The sequence below is a fragment of the Megalopta genalis genome, chromosome 8 (assembly GCF_051020955.1).
Source record: "Megalopta genalis isolate 19385.01 chromosome 8, iyMegGena1_principal, whole genome shotgun sequence".
Classification (NCBI taxonomy): domain Eukaryota; kingdom Metazoa; phylum Arthropoda; class Insecta; order Hymenoptera; family Halictidae; genus Megalopta; species Megalopta genalis.
This window is the reverse complement of record NC_135020.1, coordinates 6,149,142-6,170,274: the sequence shown is the minus strand read 5'-3', so window position 1 is coordinate 6,170,274 and position 21,133 is coordinate 6,149,142. Positions and strand designations below refer to the sequence as shown.

The following is a 21,133-nucleotide window of genomic DNA, read 5'->3' as shown; positions in this document are numbered from 1 at the left end:
CGCTACTGTGACTCTTAATTAAAAATACAGCTATCGACGGCTGGGTGACGTCACTTAACATTTCGATAAAAAGTAAAGAAACGACGATTATAAAACAAATAGCTGGGGCGTTGAACAGCTCGCGCGACCGTTTCAGGGTTAAATAAAATATAGTATGGCAATAATTACGAATAAGCAGAGTAATTAAATTTCTGTCTAAAATACTGAAAAATCGTACGAAATCGTAGGAAATTATTACGTAAAATGATCAAGTTAACCGACGCTGCATTTTTCAGCTACTCAAGTGAAACTATCCTCCTACAAATTAACATGAAATACAAAAGAACAGTGATATTATTAACTCTACCGACTGATGTTATATTTTATTTTTACCAATATATATATATATATATATACAGTTTTAGCAACAAACCTAGAATAGAGAAATTGGTTTCGATTACTAAAAATAAAATATATTATAATATATTTTATTTTTAGTAATCGAAACCAATTTCTCTATTCTAGGTTTGTTGCTAAACCTGTATATATATATACAGTATACCTGTATATTTACAAAATAAGTTGCTAAACCTGTAATTCGAACGAAGGCCCGCGATCTAATTGTGTACGTGAAATGTCATCTAAGTGTAGCTGAAGTTAACATGTAACACATCGAGGATACGCAACGTATATCTGATCAATGGAACAGATTTAGTGCTTCTGATTAGTTCTGATAGGCTTGGCAGAGGTATGATCCCTGTCGGTATCAAGCGTGCGGAATGTCTAAATACATGTTTGGGGCTCGATGTTCGTGGGACAATGTAGCCCGAACCGGGGCGCAAGCAGTTCACATGGCTTATTTGAAGTGTGGATTGCCAATTGCCGGAGCTATACGTCTTTGGGGAAAATCAAAGACCTCGCTGAATCCCATTCCAACGTCAATTATACCCCGAAGAACAGGATTAACTCCATCAGTGAAATTACTGTAACGAGACAAAAGCTTGAAATAGTGTATTGGTAAACAGTAGACGCAACGTGTATACTGTGTATTGTGTAATCTGAAAAGCGTGATCGGGATTTTTTTGGTTAGTGGTGGTTACGCTTCGATTACGACAATTACGGTTCTTCCGGGAAATGGGGGGTTCCTGAGGTCGTTCGAAGTAACTTTTTCCTTTACAAAAATTTTCTCCGAGGCATCGTTCACGAGTTATTAACAAAAAAAGAGTGACCAATGAGAGGCGAGCTCGGCTGGCGCATAGCGGCCGAGCCAACGAGCGCACGAAGCTCAGTTCCGCTCATTGGCTCGGCCGTCTCGCGCCAAACGATCTGGCCTCTCATTGGTCACTGTTTTTCGTTAATAACTCGTAAACGAAGCCGCGGATTGCATTTTCCCTGAAGAAAAAGTTACTTCAAATTATTTCAGGAACTCCTCGCTTCCCGCGAATACCATAATTTTTGGACATTTATTAACGTTTTATATTAACACATTAAAGGCGGGAGTCGTAGTACTACGATTTATCTCGACTTCTCATAAATATGTACTTTAAAACATTCTTTGTAATTAGTGTTTAGTTCTTTTTTAATATTTCTTTTAGTTTCAAGAGTTTAAATAAACTTTTTTAAGTCTAAATTTTTTTATGATTACACAAAATATCGCCCGCTCTAGGACGAAAAACGAGGTGGGGCGGTCGCTGCGTTACCTAGCATACTTTCGTCAAGATCCCCCGCCTTTAATGTGTTAAAATACTAATTATTATTGAAGAAATGTGCAAGTAAATTAAAAATGACTTAGAGAACTACGCTTGAAATATATTAAGAACCGCATATTTCTTTTAATTTATTTGCAATTATTTATTTCTTTTTAACCCCTAAGAGCGGTATCAAATCACCGGGTACCGTTTTAGACAACTAGTTACAGCGATTGATATGCGAATATCACGCCATCTGTATCGATAGTTATCTCCGAGAGTGCGTCGCAGTTAAAGGGTTAAGATCTCACGAAGTGAAGACATCCAAAGATTGATCTTCTGTCTTTCTACATACAGTAAATTCTCTCCAATTGTCCCTCAGCCTGTAAACAGAAATGGACAATTTGGGAAGAGCAGATACAATTATTCGAGCCTCGCGGCTCGTTTTTATAGTCGACGATTGTCAACAACTATAAAAACGAGACGCGAGGTTCGAATAACCGTATCTCCTGTTCCTAAATTGTCCATTCTTGTTTACCAGTTGAAGGACAATTGGTGAGAATTTACTGTGATCGGAATCTGTACAGATTTGTAAAGATAAAACCGAATGATATCGTAAACAAGATTAGACGTTTTAAAAACAGTATTAACATTCGATGTTAATGTTGTACAATATAAGAATAATAAAACTGGTATTTATTGAGTATAATCTTGTGGTGGCATTAGAACGCATTGATTAATTAATAAATTTGAAGGAACGACACGTGGTGTCATATATTTTGGGGAAAATATTACGTTTTCATTATTTTCATTTATGTGTGACCAAAACTTATTATATGTTATCAAACTTTTCATCTGAATCTTCCAGGATAGACAATTAAAATCGTAAAAGCTTTTTAATCGCGTGATTTTTCATCGTGTCCATTTTGTTGCTCATTTTCACAAATTATTCGTACGCTCTGACATCATTTGTCTGCGCTCATAAAACTTTGTCAGATTAATGTATTGTATCAGAAAAAAAAAAGAAAAACGTAGTGAAGTAGCATCCGTCAATTGCGATGAGACTCAAAGTTTAGAGTATTGACCGAGTATTTTAAAAATTATTAAAGCTGGAGAAATACTAGGATAGCGCAACTGCGAATTTCTCTGTGAAGAATCCGACTACGCATGCAGATTCATGAAAAATTGATTCATTTAAATGATACAATGGTATGCAATATTCTGACTTAAAATTGAAGAATTCCTGGTATTTCAATCATATGCAAGATAGACTTTCTTTTGTAATGAACATTCTTCAAACATTCGAATGAATATGTAATAACACGGTTTAATCCGAATGTCGCGAATATTAATATGTGACAAGTACGAAATAATTTCCTCATAAAAGGTTAGTGAATTCTTCATGTTTTAAAACGATGGGCGGCGCTCTGTCCGTCGGACGCCATCCATCATATTCCACTTTCACGCGCTAGAATTCAATTTAATCACGCGATGCGGTTCATCAATAAAAACCCGATAAAAAAAACCCGATTCTTACTTGCGGCTTGCTACGCTATCCTTTGTTAAGAAAATTACCTGTTTTTTTTTTTTAAGTCTGAACAGTGCGTCAATTGTAATAATCGCATTTTTCCTGAGACAATAATCATTTAAGATATATATATATATATATATATACTACCGTTTTCCTTTTGTTTAACTGCAATAGATAATCAAATTATTGGGAATCTTTCGGTACTGTTTCTTATCCGAATTCATTTGGAAGTCTGTAGAGTGGATGATTGAAATATGGCACTTTTTTCTTTCAAAATTATTGTCAAAGGATGTCGAAGAGAAACATCCGAAAGTTGGACCTTTCTGACGAAAATACGACTGAGTATACCGAGGACCATTTATAACTGCACTGATAAATTTTTTCAACATATTTTTTAAGATACTTCTTCTAGATACGTTGATTTTCTATAGGGTGTCCCGAAAACGTCTCGCAATCCAGAAATGGGAGGTTCCTGAGGTTATTTGAAGTATCTTTTTCCTTAGTGAAAATGCAATTCGCAGCTTTGTTTACGAGTTATTAATGAAAAACATTGACGTTGGCTCGGCCGTCTCGCGCCAGTTGAGCTCGCCTCTTATTGGTCAGCGTTAAACTAATATAAAACAGCTGCTTCTTGTGCTCCGTAAATCTAGTGTTAACACGTTGACTGCCACGCGTATTTACAACAAAATCTCCTACAGGTTACCTGTGCCGCTATAGGAAGCGTGCGCTGTTAATTCATATCTGTTTCTCTTCCTGCATAAACAGTTGGAATCTTTGCCGAGTACCGAATGGTATAACTTAAAATCTCTGCCCTTATTTTTTTCAATAATGAAAAGAGATCGGATTGCCCGGAAGGAGAAGCATAAATAAAATTACATCGTCAGATTCTGATTTGGATACTGATAAATATAATCTTAGTGATAATGAATGTTATGAAGATACTTTGTCGCAGGGGTTACTGCGACGGTTTGTATAAAGTAATCCGAGAGTTTTTTTTGGTTTTTAAATAACGAGAACTTTAATATAACTTGTAACAAAAGCGATGAGATACAGTGTGTAGAAGGTAAAGGTAAACGAGTGACGGATGATACAGAAATATGGACACGTTGAGAGTCGGAGGAAAACTTGCTAACTGACTTCTCTCGGTCGAGAGGTCCTCGTATTTATTGGTAGGGAAAGTCCTTGAAATTGGTAAGGGAAAGTCCTCGGGAAGGGCCTTTCCCGAAGATTTTCCGACCGGAGTGGTCCGGGACCTATGGTCCGAAGCTGTGTCCCAACGTTTTTATTGTTTTATTGCGGGGTGTACGCCTTGCGTCGGGAAAACCCGAAAAAGGCATGTGTACACCCCGTTTTTGAAGGACGTGTCTTTTTGTGTCTGGTCCGCCACAATACTATTGACGAGATTTTACGAGAGAGAATTGGTCATGCAAGAAGAAAGAAATGTTGACGATACTGAGGAAGCTACAGTTCAAATAAAAGATACGAAATGGACCGATCAGAGGCACGAGCATATCTGAAAAAACAAACAACTTTTTGTTCAAGCTGTCCTGATCAACCTCAACTTTGCAGAGAATGTTTTAATGTTATACACTGCGAATAATTTTTGTAATAAACCATTTTTATAAGAATTCAATAGTTTCATTACCTCCTGTAGAATATTTGTCGAAATATTTTCGAAAATCCTTTGTAAGTAGTCAAATCAGCGTCACCCGAATTACATGTTAAATAAACAAATAAATATTATTCGTCTTACGTCCAAACCTAATTCCGTTATCCATGAATTTGAAACGAACGGAAAAATTGATCTTGGCGGGAGTAAATCAGTGCGGGAATTAGTCTAGCCCCAGCCACGGAGACTGGGTGCTCCCCGGGTATCCCAGATATTCGCCGATACTTAGATTCTTCCTGCAATCCGGTAATTTTCGGGGCGAGAGTATGGATTATCTCGGTGTTATTAATTACGCGACGCGTAGGTGGCTGCTTCCGGGTCCCGTCGAAAACTAAACCGCACCAGCCCCGTATCACGGTGAGGTAGCTATGCGTTGTCATAAGATGTCAAGTTAGTCGCGACAGGAATTCCGGCGGGGCGTGTATACGTGTGTATATATATGTGTATATACGAAGCAGCGATATCACACGGTGGATGGAAAGAATGGATGAGAATGGTTAAGGGGGTGGGGGTGAGATGCAACGAGGGGTTAATAGGGGACCGGGGGGTCGGCGGGTCGACCGACCGACGCGGCGGTCGGCGGAAGGTAATAGGGGCCGAGGCTCTACCCGTGGCCGGTCAATTAAATCTCGTCGACGTCGCGTGCAGGAAGCGAGCGCAGCGTGCACCGGAGGCTTCCTTTCCGAATTCGAGTGGGTGGACCCTAACTCTCGAAATTTATTAGCCTGTGCGACCGACCGGCTAATTCCCGACTAGGTAGCCCGAGCGTGCAACTATTACCCGCAGCGTACACCAACTGGCCGCAAGCAGGCTCGTCGAGAGGCAGGTGCGCGCGGACCACCGCCGTGTCGAAACAAAACGTGGAACGATTTTTCGAATTTATGCCGACGGAATTATATCGGACGCAACGGCTACGATCGCGCCGGAAAAAGGACTTCTGAATATCGTATTTATAGGAATTCGGGGTCGAGTTTCGCTCACCGTTTGGACATTTTTAAATATCGAATGTCCGGAGGGTAGTGGCGCCCCACTTCAACTGGACCCTTTGCGCTCGGTTCTGAGGGGAAATCGTGAATCTACAGGATCGAATGTCCCTTTTTGAGGGGACCAGCGGAAAATTGATGACGATTACAGAGCTCGCAGGATTTTTCATTTTTGTTTTGGAAAATTTATGAGACTCTGGGCCGAAGGACTTCTTTCAACAAATTACTTGGATCAGGATACTTACGGAATAACGCGTGAACGTCTATTAAGAAAAAAGGAATTACCTTTTTGTGGTACGTAATATGTGCAACTATGTATTGACAGTCAGCCACATATTCTTTTCATCTAGGAAGTAACAAAACCAAGGAATGAGATACAAAGGCTAAAGTTTAGATTTTCTAAATACAGTGATTTCTCCCTAATTCGAGATACGATTATTCGAGCCTTGCGGCACGTTTTTTTATAGTTATCGACTGTCACAACTATAAAAACGAGACGCAAGGCTCGAATAATCGTATCTCCCCTTCCCAAATTGCCCATTTTTATGCGCGATCTGAGCGCGAATTAGGGAGAAATTACTGTATTCTTTGAATTTTGCTCTTTATTTTGTTCAGAAGTTTTCCAAGCTAAAGCCGAAATCTTTTTTATAATTTATACGTTCTTTGAGGTTTTTTGTGCACTGCCATTTCTTAAAAGCTGCCTTCCTAAGTTGTTTGACTTTCTCGCATTCTAGATGCCATCAAAGCATTGAGTTTCTGTGCAGTTTATTGCTTACTATTCTTTTTCTTGATGTGTTTGACTTAACGGCACTGGTTATATCGTATCACGTTATATCAATTAACCAGTATTCAGTTGACGGAAAATAGTGGAAGCTTTTGATCAGAGACCAGCATTGAAAGATGATAAAATCTCAAGACCTCTTGCAGTTGTCTGCTGAAAGTTGTGAAAAACTGCGAATTTCCGTATCTTTAATCGTTTGTAGCTCATAACAACGTTAACCGATTTCAGGGCCGATGAAACTTTCAGGATATACAGTAACTCACAAAAATGTTCGTACATCTCTTAAAACGCAATAGTTTTTTTTTTTTTAGAACAATGAATGACTTGAATTAGTTTTAGATGATAAAGGGACTAATCTACTAGTTTCTTTTAAATTTTGCTATTACTGGAAATGACAAAAAAAATAATTAAAAATCTCTCGTTCTTTGACCTTTTTATCTGTATATAAGTTACCGAGATCTGCAAAACGTTTATTTTAAATTTTTGTTACAGGCTGAGATAAACTAATTGATAGAACATTATTTTCAAATTTTTTTATCATTCCAAACAATTGTAATTTTTGTAATCACTGTTTCAGCCATTATCTAGTGACCAAACCTTCTATCATTAAAAAAAAAATCAAGTTGTTTGGTTCAGTTTTAAAAAAGTTATTCCGTTTTACAAAGCGTTCGAATATTTTTGCGATCGACCGAGCATATGTAGATAGTTTTGTGAGGAATAATATTCTGCATTTTCAGGTAAAATTACGAGTAAAATATTCATCAGTTCGAAAGTTATAATACATATTTTGTACATCGTTCAAAACGCAGCTGTGACGTAAACAGCTTTAAAGTTTGAACTGATAGTTTCTATAGCTTACGACCTACTTACATTCAGCCCCATAACTTTCATATTTACGCGACTATGTCCACAAATTTTATATAAAGTATTTCGTGGGAACAAGGCTTTCAATATGGAGAGTAAAAAAGAATCGTCTTTTTAAGTAAATATGGACACTGATATGACATCTAACATGTGAAACCGTTCAATAAGGTTGAAATACCTGTTAACAATTAAATAGCTGCTTAAAGAGTTATGGAGTTTCAGATATTTTCTTCAAACTCGACCAGAGAAGTGTAATTCAATGAAGGAACGTCATGAACAATCTACTTTCCGTTAACGCGAAGCAGTCTTAACCCCTTCATGTACTTCAACGAGACTGCGATCGAGATTTCTAGTAATAGCTTATTAAGAACGAGTGTTATTCCGTTCTTTTAAGTCGGAATCAGTTTCTGTTCTCGTGTGTCATCAGCATTTAATTACTAGACTGCGGTTTTTTATGCATTTATGACAGGCATAGATTTTTAGAATGCAAGGACACGTAGAAATCAACAAGGTTTAACAGCATTTTTATTTTTTTTTTAGAATGTGCAATACTTTACTTGACGAAGGAAATTCTTTAGTTCTAAATTTTATAAAATGACATATAAAAATGTGAATTTGCATAAAGATCCGCAGTCTATTAATTACTGTATGCATTCCAGGAAATGTAGACACACGGTAAATATATTGAATATAAATTAATTAATTATATTAAATTAATTAAATATGTGTGAATGAATCGAAAAAGTTTCAACCATTGTAACTGTAACAAAATAGTGCAATAAGGGGTTAACGAATGCTTGATTAACACTTCGACTGCCAAGTCACCAAAATGCGAGTAAGAAAATGAATTGCTCCGATTTGAAAATTAATTTGTACATTAATCTATTATACATATGTTCCTAATATTATTAAGATCCGTAAAACGTAACAAGGTTAAGCATGTAATTGATGCCGTACAACTTAAATCTCCAATTTTAATTTGATTAAATAAAACACTTAAATTTTACGGAACTTTTAAGGTGCTTAGCATGGCAGCCAGAGCGTAGTGTCGGAGAATATAGATCAAAAAGCGGTTAAATAAATTGAAACTTGCAACAATTCCTATTTTTTATTAAAAAAAAAAAAATACGACATAATTTACAAAAAGAATTTAATGACCGAAAAGTTTGTCCACAATTTCGTGAAAGTGACACGCCTCTAATTCTGCTCGACATCTCTCGCACAGCATTCACCCCGATGGCTCGCACCATTGCACCCTAAATACGGTATCAGTTCGAACGTCATTAGACACACACGCTCGGTCACAGAGACTCAGCATAAAACTGGCGTTACCTCTTTCTGGCACGGGTTCACGAACACCATGTCCAAGTTGCAGATCGTTCACGGCACGGTATATGCCGGGAATCTGGGCGGTGCACTGCAGGTTCAGCTGGCCGTTCGAGAAATGGAACGGCTGAAGCTTCACCCTGATCTCGATCCACTGAAGATTCGCCTGCTGATCGGCGTGGGACGCGTTATCGTTGTGATCCCACTTCTGCGACGGATACTGCTGCGGCTGATGTTTTGTGTTGGAATCCACCTATAGGAAATCAAGCGTGAATTCATCGAGAAATTTCAGATGGCTGGGCGCCGCGGCGTGGTGCGAGATGGGCCGAGACGAGAATTCAGTCGCGCGAGGGCTGAGTGCACGAATAGTTGGAGAACGTAAGAGAGAGAAGCGGACGCGAGAGTGGCAGAAAGGGAGGGAAAGAGAGAGAGGAAGAGTGAGTAAGAGAGATCTGAGAGAACGAGAAATAGTAAGAGAAAGAGAGAGAGAGCGAGCGAGCGAGAGAGGGAGAGAAAGTAAGAGAGTAAGAGAGATCTGAGAGAACAAGAAATAGAAAGAGAACGAGAAATAGGAAGCGAAATAGGAAGAGAAAGATAGAGAGAGAGAGAGAGAGAGAGAGAGAGAGAGAGAGAGAGAGAGGGAGCGGGTGGGCCGGTGGAGACGAGGAAATGTAAATCTGCTTTTAACGAAATCCGTTCATCTGGAATCGGGAAGCGAACCCTTCGCCTCGCTCGCCCTACTTCATCCCTTTCCTATCGTCCTTCGCTACCGCATGCTGGCACCCTCCGTTAAGCACAAAGACGACTCCTTCCAGTTCGATGAAAAGTCGAAAGACTTCACCATTTCCGGTGCCGTGTTCTTCCGATTAACGTTTTCCCCTTTTTTCCTCCCTCCTTCCCTGCCCTTTCTCCCCTCTCTCTCTCTCTCCCCCTTCCTCTCTGCCCTCTCTCGCCCTATCTCTCTCTCTCTCTCTCTTTTTCCTTTTTGCCTGCGCACACGAAAAAGCGGCGCTCAGGCTAACCCGTAGTATTCACTGGAATGCTCGAGTTCCGAGTTTCTTAATGGATCATTATCGTTCTAAGAACCGGTGATGGCGTCGAAAGTAAGTTATTCGGTCGAACAGCCCACTGTGAGCTGAATCGCAAGTGGATCGGCTAAGATTTACTTAAAACTTTCCAACGAGGAAAAATACTAACGACTTTACCGATACTCGCGCGCACCGTTCCCACAGTTTTTCCACGTTCACTGGAGCTTCCGGCTAGCTAGATAATATTACTCCGCTTATAAATTATTTATTGTGCGTAGGGGAGCGGATGCGTTGACGCTACCGTGTATTGAAAGCTGGGGCTGGTGTAACTGCCGTGTAATTCGTGATGAATCGGTGCATAGGAAAATGTCGTACACGAATTGCATTCTAAAAAAGAAGTGAGAAGAATTTCTTATATTGTAGGATATACATATGTCGACGACATGGTGAACGTATCGAATGGTGTTAGTGAGTTCACGAACACGTACAATAGTAATAAGTTTGTGAACGCATACGATGCAAGGAACAATTGAGCGACAATTGAATTGGACTTCCTTTCACCCCGACAATCCATACTTAACGTGGCACGCTTGTGTTTAATATCTTCTAATTTTTATTTTATATATATAAATATATATAAATATATATAAATATATATATATATATATATATATATATATATATATATATATATTTATTAAATTATATATATATTTATATATATAAAATAAAATAATATTATATATTTATTTATTTTATTTTAAATATTTAGGATTATTTACGTAATTTTTTTGTCGTAGTCCATACATAGTGAAGCTATCTAAATATTCGAGGAATGATAGCGAAGGGGTAGTCTTCGATGTATGCCTTCCATTTGGGTTCGATTTTGTTTTTTGGGGTTAATGTATACACGCATGTAGGAAACTTACAGTAACTTGGTGAAGAAGATTAACGAGGAAACAAGTTAAACGAGTCCAGATTTTGATGAAGCTCATGTTAGTTCTTAGAAATGGAAGCAACTCGCAAAGTTAAGGGTTGAAAACATAGTATAGAGGATAGTAAAATTGTGTTTAAATTGTGTTTTCGAATGGGAAAATTTCAAGAAAAGTCATTTGAAATTCTTAATAATTTTTAACCCAGTTTTCTATGAAATGTGTGTGTTTTATGAAACAAAATAGAGGATATCTGTCTTTGAATTATTTGTTTCTTGACGGTTAATGATATAAATTAATAATAATAATATAAATAATATAATATACAATAATATAAATTAATAATTAAATATTATTCCATTTCATGTAAAGAGAAGTTTTTGGATTAGTTATATATATATATAAATCCAAAAACTTCTTTTTACACGAAATGGAAAAATATTTAATTATTAATTTATATTATTGTATATTACATTATTTATATTGCTATATATACACAACTTGTCTCTTCAACAAACGAAGATAGTTCCTTAAGTATCAATGTGAAAAAATAATAATAAGCTGATTATATTCCTTTGTGAAGCGTAAACATTGTTCTAAAATTGGCAATAAGACCCTTGAGTTAAATTGGATTAGCTGGTTTTTAACCGTGAAAAAGGAAATTTAATTAAACTGTAGTTAGCAAGAAAATAGGGCTGCCTATTTATTATGCGACTATCTACTTAAATTAATTTTAGCTGAAACAGAGAGATCCTTACTCGTTTAAGGTGACTCTTCCTCTCTTACGAGAGGGTAAAATGATGTTTTAAGATAATTATAAAATATTGTAGCTTTGATTTGTATTTACGAAAACACCTATCGTGAATCGTTTTTCCGTATGCGTAATTCCACTAGGGTGTTCACGTGTTTATCGGCGAGCGTTTTACCTGGAGAGATATAAAAATTGTTTTTATTTCACTCCGGAAACGTCCGGTACTTCTGTGGATGGTCCCGCATGCAGATATTTTTCTGTTGAATTTTTTTTCGGCCACTGAAAAATGTGTAGAGTCCAGTTCGAGTTTCTTTTGTACGAATATTCAGTTTCGATGTTTTTGAAAGAGAATCTACACCGAAACGCGCCGCTTCGTTTGGCTACAAATCATTGTAAATTGTTCACGGTTATGTGCAGCGTGCTCGAAGAAACGAGAACAACACGTCGAAGCTAGACAAGTAGAAGCTAGGAAAGTTCAATTTAATGCGTTCGGAACGAGAAATATCGTGTACCGAAAGATATACAACTACCTCGCTAAGTTTTAATGGAAGCATCGCGGAACCTCATGAAAGTAGATCCGAAGAGTTCTGATTTCATTGATAATTGAAAGAAGCCAACTCGTCGAAGCCCTTGCGAAGAATGCAACGACGTTTGTTCCCAAGAAATCCTACACTCGACGCAAACGTGACCCTCGTCGTATTTCACTTTATTTATTGTGATACACTGAATTGCCACAGCGACAATCTACAATGTCTTAGAATTGAACAATATATTTTTCATAATATATATCTTACATAAATTATACGTAATTCTACGAACTGTAAACGAAATCAATAATATATTAATTCATTGCGGACGAAATTCTAAATATTCTGGTCACTTTACAACCAGCGATAAACTACGCTTCTACAAAATGCGAGGAAAACATGTCGGTATTGTTTGTTGAATAAAGCGATAGAAATTTCCGGTTTTATACACAGTTCGAGGCACGTACACAGAATATATCACACAATGGCTGGAACAAATGTAGAGCTTACTTCTAGAAAGAATTTTTTTTATACAAAATGAACACACTTTTTTCGAATGGAATAAGGAGAAAATGAGAAAGAATGAAATAGAGTACATTGTTTAAGTATAACGAGTGATTGTATTGTTTTAGGAAACATATTTACGCTTCAAAAGCACGCTTATGACGAGTTGATTATTCATTCTTGTGTCTCTATGTGAAGTCAGTAAATTTGAACATCTTTATTAAGTGTTGACTAAATAGTGAGAAAATATAGATAGAAGTATTTATTTTTAATGTTAGATTTATGGATTTATATTATATTTGTAATATGATATGATTTATATGATCTATATCGTTCAGATTACATTATTTGCATTTCCAAATTTTTTAGAAATACCATCACAACTTATACAATGAAGGTCGTGTGACTCACCAAAAAGAAGCACTTTACAAATTATTGATTTTACTGAGATCTAAGTAGAAGAACACACACGCCGCAAAGATAAATCAAATAGAAAATGAATTCCCTTGCCCAACATTTCTCAGTTGCTTCGCTCCTTACATTTTGTAGAAACTTCAGGGAACAAGTAACGGGCATCCGTATTTCTGCGGGAAATTCCACAAATCATTCATTGTTCGAACGAAATTGGGGTAGCGTCTCCAATTCTGATAAAGTGAGTGCACACGAATCTCGGGTTCCTCCGAAAAAAGCTCGGAAAAATAGCATGTCCATCGGGTAGACCCGTATATTTCCCGCATTAAACAATTTGTCAAATCCGTGTCAGTCAGGACAAACATGCGCGCCCGCGCGCGAATACGTTGCTGAAAGGTCTGGCGCGCGAATTTTCACGGTTGAAAAATTATGCAATTCTCCCCACAGTTAAGAAAGCCTAAGGAAAAAAAGAATAGGTATCCAATGATTAATGGTCCCGTAGATTCGATGCTTATCGCTCTTCCGGGGCAAGGATCTGTGCTTAGTCGATAAATAAATTTCGCTCTTCGAGCTGCCGTTTTTGGAATGTAATCTGATGGGGCGAAAGTGATGATGATTGCGATCGCTCGAGGCTCACGGGAAATCCTCTATCGTATATCAATCGATCGGCATTGGGAACATGAATAAACATAGAGTGCAGTTTCGATTCTTAACGCTTTAATTACTGGAGCTTTATTATTCTATCGAGTAACTAGCCCGAGACAGTAACACATTTATTAAAAACAGTTATTACAAATTGGATCATATGCAAATAAAATATTTTATACCCGATGTTATTTTACTTGTTCCTTCAGTTTCCATTAAATGAACAATCTACGTTACTTAGCAAATCATTTAGTAACAGAAGAACGATAGGCAATTCTTAGAACAGATTCTTTAATTTCCCGGATCACTTAAGAAGCTAATAGGATTTTCGATGACTGGTCTACATGTAAAATCTTTTAAAATAACTTGTTACAATATATTAATTCGAATAATTTGTTGGATTATGATTATTATTGTTACTTTCGTACAATTTGTTTAAAGAAATTTTTCAACCATTGATCATCGATTTAAAAATGATTATTAGAAAATTGCTGGTTGATAATGTGTTTGCGTCGATTTTTTCTTATTGTTCTATCGAACAGTATTCAGCGAAAACAATGTACTGTCCCTTGCTTAGAAAAAGTCCGCTGTTTCAGCAGAGGGCTAAAGGGAGTATTCCGCTCGCGCCGCCCGACCTACACGCTCGTAGTCCCCACTCTTCTATGTCCTCCCGAAACCCACTTCTATTGGTAAACGAGAAGACCCATAAGCTAATCGACGCGAGGACCAAGGGGGATCGGTCGTCCGCTCCTCCAAATCACGTATCATGTTCAGCGTGCATGTTAGAGACAATAATAAACAAAAGACTGGAATAAAAAAAAATTGGAAGAGGCTAGGTGGACCGATTCCCTTTGCCCCTTGCAAGGAGCATCCCCTTACGTCATTCAGTTTATGCGTAGTGTTTCATCAGCTTTTAAACAAAAATGGACGATTTGTGAAGCGGAGATACGATTATTCAAGCCTCGCTGCTCGTTTTTATAGTTGTTGACAATCTGCGATTATAAAAATGAGCCAACTTTTGTTTACAAGTTGGGGGATATAGTTGGAAAGAATTTACTTCAGGTTTTTAACGTTATACGTTAACGTAGGTATAAGATATATGATACAGCAGAAATACAGAAAATATGTGTATAGTATAGCATGTGTGCTGCGTAATCCAATGAAAAGTTAAATCAAGATGCCAATTAGTAATTAGTAATTACAAATAAGCATGTGTTCATTGGAAGAATCTGAAATTAATGCTTTAGAGATAAGTCAACGTTCTTGCATTTTGTAATTGTAAATAGGTGGTTTGGTGGGGATCTGCCCTACACTTTTCTCAACGGACTTCTTCTGAGCAACATACAGTAAATTCAATACTTCATCAGTTTGATAACTCGTGCGAAAATGATTAATAAAATTGAAAATTGTTCGCGTTAATTGCAAGACACAGGGGCTGCGTCGACATCTATTTCGAATTTAAATAATTTTTATGAGTGGGATACATGAATATTACAATATTTACATTTTTGATTTACGTATCGTGTTACTACTTACCTAATAAAGTTAGTCAAAATGAAAATAGATCATCGATGAATGATTGTGGTTGTATTTAATACAAAATAATTTGTTGGACAGCACGTCGTACAAGTTCCAAGTGTAGTACATAGTTAAATGTGGTAATTAAGGATCGCTATAATTCTTCTCTGGAAACCTTCTCAGGTTAGCGGCGAGATGCTGCATGATCTCCTATCGCGAGGTACTTACTGTTCTTAAGATAATTTGATCTCGCGTGGGTCAATTAGGTAAGATGCGTGTTTCAGCAGATTGTGTCGGGAGAAGTGAATAATGAAATTCGGGTACGTACAGGGAACAGTGAGTATAATGCAAGTTGCAAACAATGGAGCCCATTGCTTTTGCACGAACGTGATTTCTCGGTAGCTTTCAAAACTATGAATGAACGTTAAATTGAAACAAAATTATAGTAAAAAACAGTCTTTGAAAATAAGATAATTTAGAAAAGAAAAATGAAAATAAGATATCCTGGAAATGTCATACTCTGAAATATCATAAATAAAATAATCCAGGAAAGTAGATTCTACAATTTTCTCTATAGTCAATTAACTGCAGTATTGTTCCATTCTCTGAGTAGTAATAGCTCCTTCTTACTTAGGTAATTAGGTGTCGTTTACTTCCCGTGGCAAATGCAAAGAGATTAAGCATTAAGCTAATTACGTTACTTAATTGCGAATCGTTATGCAAAATAAAACATCCTTAATACCGCCTACAAAGATTATAGTCCGACACAAATTTCACAATTTAAATACATTATAGAATACAAATATTACTAATTTTGTTAATAAATTGAATTTCATTGTCTCATATTTTACTCAAGTTCTCACATTCCTATTTGATGTTAATAAATAAATACGTCCAGATTATTTGCACATTCGATTTAACTTGTCAAAGACAGTATTTACAGTTAGATAAAATTAACAAAATAAATCAAAACTGTACGCATTTGATTTCGTTTCAAAATGTAGGATTTTTATATTGTTTTATAATTTGATGTCACAGCAAAGTAAGGCAGATAAAACTTTAAACGTGTTTCTGTGTTAGGTGACGCACGACTGAAACTAATCGAAGAATTCACGTCCTAAAATAGACAACAACAATTTGGTGAGACGCTAGTTCGGATTTCGAAGAATATAGTACCTAATTTGTGATGTACAATATGAACTGTTTGAAAAATTCCTATGTAAACTGCAGGTGAAATATATAGGTGAAATATAAAACTATAAAGACATTAGAAGAATTTAATTTTATATAGCTCACTCAGTGTATCTTCGAAGTCATATTTTGATTTATCTTGGTTTTAAACCGAACTTCATTATTAGCCACATTGTGACAAAAGGATTTTGTTTTCTTATGTTCATTTATATCAAGGTAAATTAAATTCCTTTAAAAATTGTGAAGTTCTCGTTGAATTATATGCAGAGATCGATATTTGCTGCTTTCGAATTATATAAATTTTTTAATAAACCCATATAAAAATTCGAACCATAAAGGATAAAGGATACTGCTTTATCTCCAACGTATTGGAATTATTTAAACAGTTAATTGTTATTACAGTGTAATTGTAATTATACTGTACATGTTTGATTTTTTTAACATTTTGTTTAGATACAATACTCGTATAAAATATATAATTTAACACAAAATATCAATGTATACATTTAACCAACACTTTGTGTTCTGACGAGTATACTCGGCAAAAACAACCAACTGGTTAAAAGATACATACATTTTCATTGCAATTTATACAATGTTCCTTAGAGTCGATTTAGACAACTTTTATTTTGCACAAATACCCGGATTTTATGCCGGAGAATAAACGAGATTCGGGAGGATATAGTTCGCTGAGAAATGCGCGATTGTAAAATTCGTGGAGGTGGAGGCTACAGTTCGGATATCGGAGAATGAAGATTACGAGTATGTATTCGGATTCTGTGGTATTTGGCAGTGCTTGCACAGAAACACCAGGAAGCCCCGACCGAATTTCCGAGCAGCTGTATGCAAGCCGCGGTGGAGCGCAGCCACCCTAAAATCTATCCCCTCAACGAATTCGTTTTCGGCGGTCAAAGCCCTCGCTACTTCGCGCCGTTAATTTTCGTGGGAGCGTAGGTGGTAGCAGCGAGGATCATGAGCGACTCGGTCGGGAGCACAAATTTGAGCACACAGGCTGTGCGGGCTCGAGGGGCAAACAAGGCACGTCGTCGCGAGAGGTTAAATCCTCGGCGCACCGTTCAATTAGAGAAAACCGAGAAAACGCGTTCCGGGCGGGGGTGGTGCGCGCAGAGGTGCTTCCCTTCCCGTATTCGTCGGAGGCGGCCGAAACGTGAGAGCTGGCGATGAGAAGCTCAAAGGCATGGGAGGTCGTTGAAAACCAGCGGCGGGATTACCAGATAGCGACAAGGACGACACCAGCGTCGCGCATTCCTCGTCCGGGGACGGCGATTGTCGGCGAACGATGCAGTATACGACGTAACACGACAAAGTGCAATAGTGTGTAGGTACGTAAACATACCTATAGCTCCGCGAGCTATGACTTCGTACACCTACGTACAGGGTGTCCCGTTAAACTTACCCCGCTATCTCCGTTATGCCGCGCAATTAACGGAAACTGTAACCCTTCACTGGTCAGCTGGTTTACGACGCGCCCCAATCCCCCTTTTTTTCAGCATTCGCTCTTCGCGAACGAGTGCTTTTTTCAAGCTTTAAAGGTAGACTTCTTTGTCTTATTTGCTGTGGGAAAGAGATGGAAAGAATGGTGTGCTCGTTTCTAAAATGCCGAATACGCTTGTATTTAAAATGCATGAAATTATAAATGAATTGTTACAGGGATAAAGTAATTAATGAACTAATAAGAGAAAAATCATTTGTCATATAGCGTAATGAATATAAAAGATTAAATACATAACAATATATTTAATATATAACTATATTTATATTTGAAATATAAATCTCTTCTAAAATTCATCTCTTTTATGTCGCGAATAATAAAAGCACTCTTCGCAAACAAGGATTTCCTAAAATCGTTAAAAATTGTTCTGTTTCAGCACTAGTTCACAAATTAGTGTTATTTACTGGGGTAGAAGTAAACAGATTGGTTTACTTTTGTATAATACGATTGTATAATATCGTATTTTTGAAATAAATGACTATACATACGAAATACATGTGCATGTAATCTAAATGATTGTAACTATAATACCCAGTACACTTACAGTATTTATAATATATTTAACAATACAATATCAGTGCATTTGGTTAAATTTTCTTATAGCGTTTGTAAAATATGTAGTTTTCTCCAATTCCGCTTTTGTATTTTGATAACAATAAAAATGTAATAGAAACAACTAAAAATGTTCAAGTTTGAAAGTATGAGTCAGTCTAAACAGTCTAAATTGTGGTATGAAACACAATAGTGTTGCGAAAGTTTGATTAAAAATTTATTGTTAAAAAATGTTTAATCGAATATGTTACTTATTAGAAGTACGCACGTTTTCCACAAGTATACTTTAGTGCTTCTATTATTCTCCATTGTATTGAGATCAGCCATAAATAATTATATATTTTAGTTAACGTGCAAAATTGAAACGTTTTTACAATACTATAATTTTGAAATTTGTTCAATAATCAAATAATTGACTTGAAATAGCTACTGCTTAACCACTTGACATATCGTTTTCTTCGCAGTTACTGCGATTAGTAATTTTTCGATTGCAATAATTTCTTAGAAGGGAAAGAAAATTGATGCTTATCGTGTGTACCTAAATTTATTTGAATGCTTAAATATTGATGACAAGAGATTCGAATTTTATGCAAATTTTAAAAGATAGAATAACATCTATACTCGATAAGTTATTACTAGAAATATTCATAACGAATCGGACTCGTCAAAGTAATTGGGGTTAGAGTGATCGAAATGTTTGACAAAGACCACAATGACTGAATACGTCACTCCGTGCAAATTTCACTCGTTCTGGAGATTTACGAAACCAGTGGGCGAAATTGAAACTTCATCTTTTTTATGACGCAAATGATTCTTCTCCTGAAATATTTTGCAATATCAAAAATAATATATAAAGATAAATAATTATCTGTACATTTTTCTTTTAAGTAAACTGAAATTATTGACCCGCATTACTGCATCAGTGACGCAATATTTTGCAACAATGCCCCACATTTCGAATACTCAGGTGCAACGGTAATATCAATAATTAATCAAGATGTATTTCTCTTGCGTTGGCGAGTTGCGTTGTTTAGTTCGGCGCAGGAATACGATTACCTCGCAGAGTGCATAGCATCGTCTTCAGCAGTGCAAACGGTGTGCGGGAAACCCAAAACTACATCTCCGAGGACTAATCCTCTAGTGTTCAGGTAAACAGACCGTAACATTTATCGTGGTGATATAACATTTAAAACGCATTAATAACGTTTCGGCGATATACCGAAATTACAATGTTCCGTCTCCTTTTCAGCCAAGTAGTACCCTCATTTAATATTCTTACGCTAATATATATTACAGAGCACTGCAATCTGTTTAATACGAGAAGTTGCCAAACAAAAGTCAATATGCAACGTTAACCGTCGCGAAGTATCAACTTTGTGTTTGACTGTGTTCCGGAGTAGTTTCCGTCAAACTGAGGAGAACGCCGAACAGTTTTAAACTCACTCTGTGACCAAATATCAGTTTTACAGTTCCCAATGTAAAATTTAACGAAATTATTCCATCCTGTTCCGAACGTATTCAGCGCGATTTCTGGCTTAGAATGCAAAACTCGGTGAATTTATTATACTACGGTTGAAACATTTTCCGTAAAATTTCGAGATTAAGAAGCGCCGTACAAACCAAATAAACAGAACGGATTGCCAATTTTTGGCGAAAGCTTAAAAGCTTATTCCATGCAGATGAAATGCGGTTATAAATATATATTATTCATCACTGAACTCTCTTGACGGAGAAGCATTGTATTTAGACCGTCGTATAGTTTTATAGAAAGGCGTTGGATGGAAAGCACATGGGACGCATGTTTAATGCCGCGTATATTGAAATGGATTATGTAACCGACAGTAATGTGCAGGCATTCAAACGCATATTTACTTTTACATTTATTTTTGCCTTCAAGTAAAGAGTTTAAACAAGCCTCTGGCATCCGATGTAACACGAATATTAAGTAGAATTCGTTGTGTTATGCAGTTAGGTCGAATAGATAACACGCAAGAGTTAATCGTGAACTGCATTATTTGTTATCCATTTGTTTGGTAGTTAAAAATATGAATTGTATTCTGCCAAAGAATGTCGAGAAAATATTTCTATTATCAATTTCGCTCGCAGAATAAACAATAGCGGAATTTTCGGTCGCCCAGTATGTACGCGCAGCATTGTGCGGGCTTACACCTGAAAATGTACTGCAGTCGTGCTATGCATTGCACTTAAGGGCGTAGCCATGCGAAACCCCTGCAATGGCAGTTTGTCCCACGAATTTATGCACGTGGCTGCCGGCTGCGAAAACGGGATACTTTTGACCGTTACTTCGCGCGCTAACGTCAAGCCTTTTCGGCACCTTTGAAGTGTTTTCGGTGGTTTCCTGGCAAACCACGGCTATGAAATACAGCCCTGTGCCGGAGCGCCAACACGACATTCACGCGATATTGTTTTAACGTTATTTGACGGATTATTGCCCAACAATTGTTCCGCTACGACCGCCGTTGCGACCAGAGCCTTCCACTTTTCACCATCCAACCCGTGGAACGGAGATTTATTTTTTTATTAAACCAGAGGAACACCAACGTTTTTCTTTCCATGGTTTCCTTAAAATCCTCTCCGAACAATACACTCGATTTTTCTATGGAATATACATATCTGTGACTCTAAGAAAAACGACTCTAAGATTAAACGTTTTGCGTGAATTGAATTGTCATATATAGAATTTATGTATTCATCGCGAGTAATGCATGCAAACAAATTT

General features: G+C 37.0%; 1 protein-coding gene across 1 annotated transcript in view; it reads right to left on the bottom strand.

Moving 5' to 3' along the window:
• Positions 1-21,133, bottom strand: part of LOC117225106 (uncharacterized) — a 327,978-nt gene that overhangs the window by 26,992 nt on the left and 279,853 nt on the right. The window contains exon 5 of the mRNA XM_033478431.2: positions 8,828-9,074. Coding sequence (XP_033334322.1) covers positions 8,828-9,074 — 247 coding nt within the window. The remainder of the gene's footprint in view (positions 1-8,827; positions 9,075-21,133) is intronic.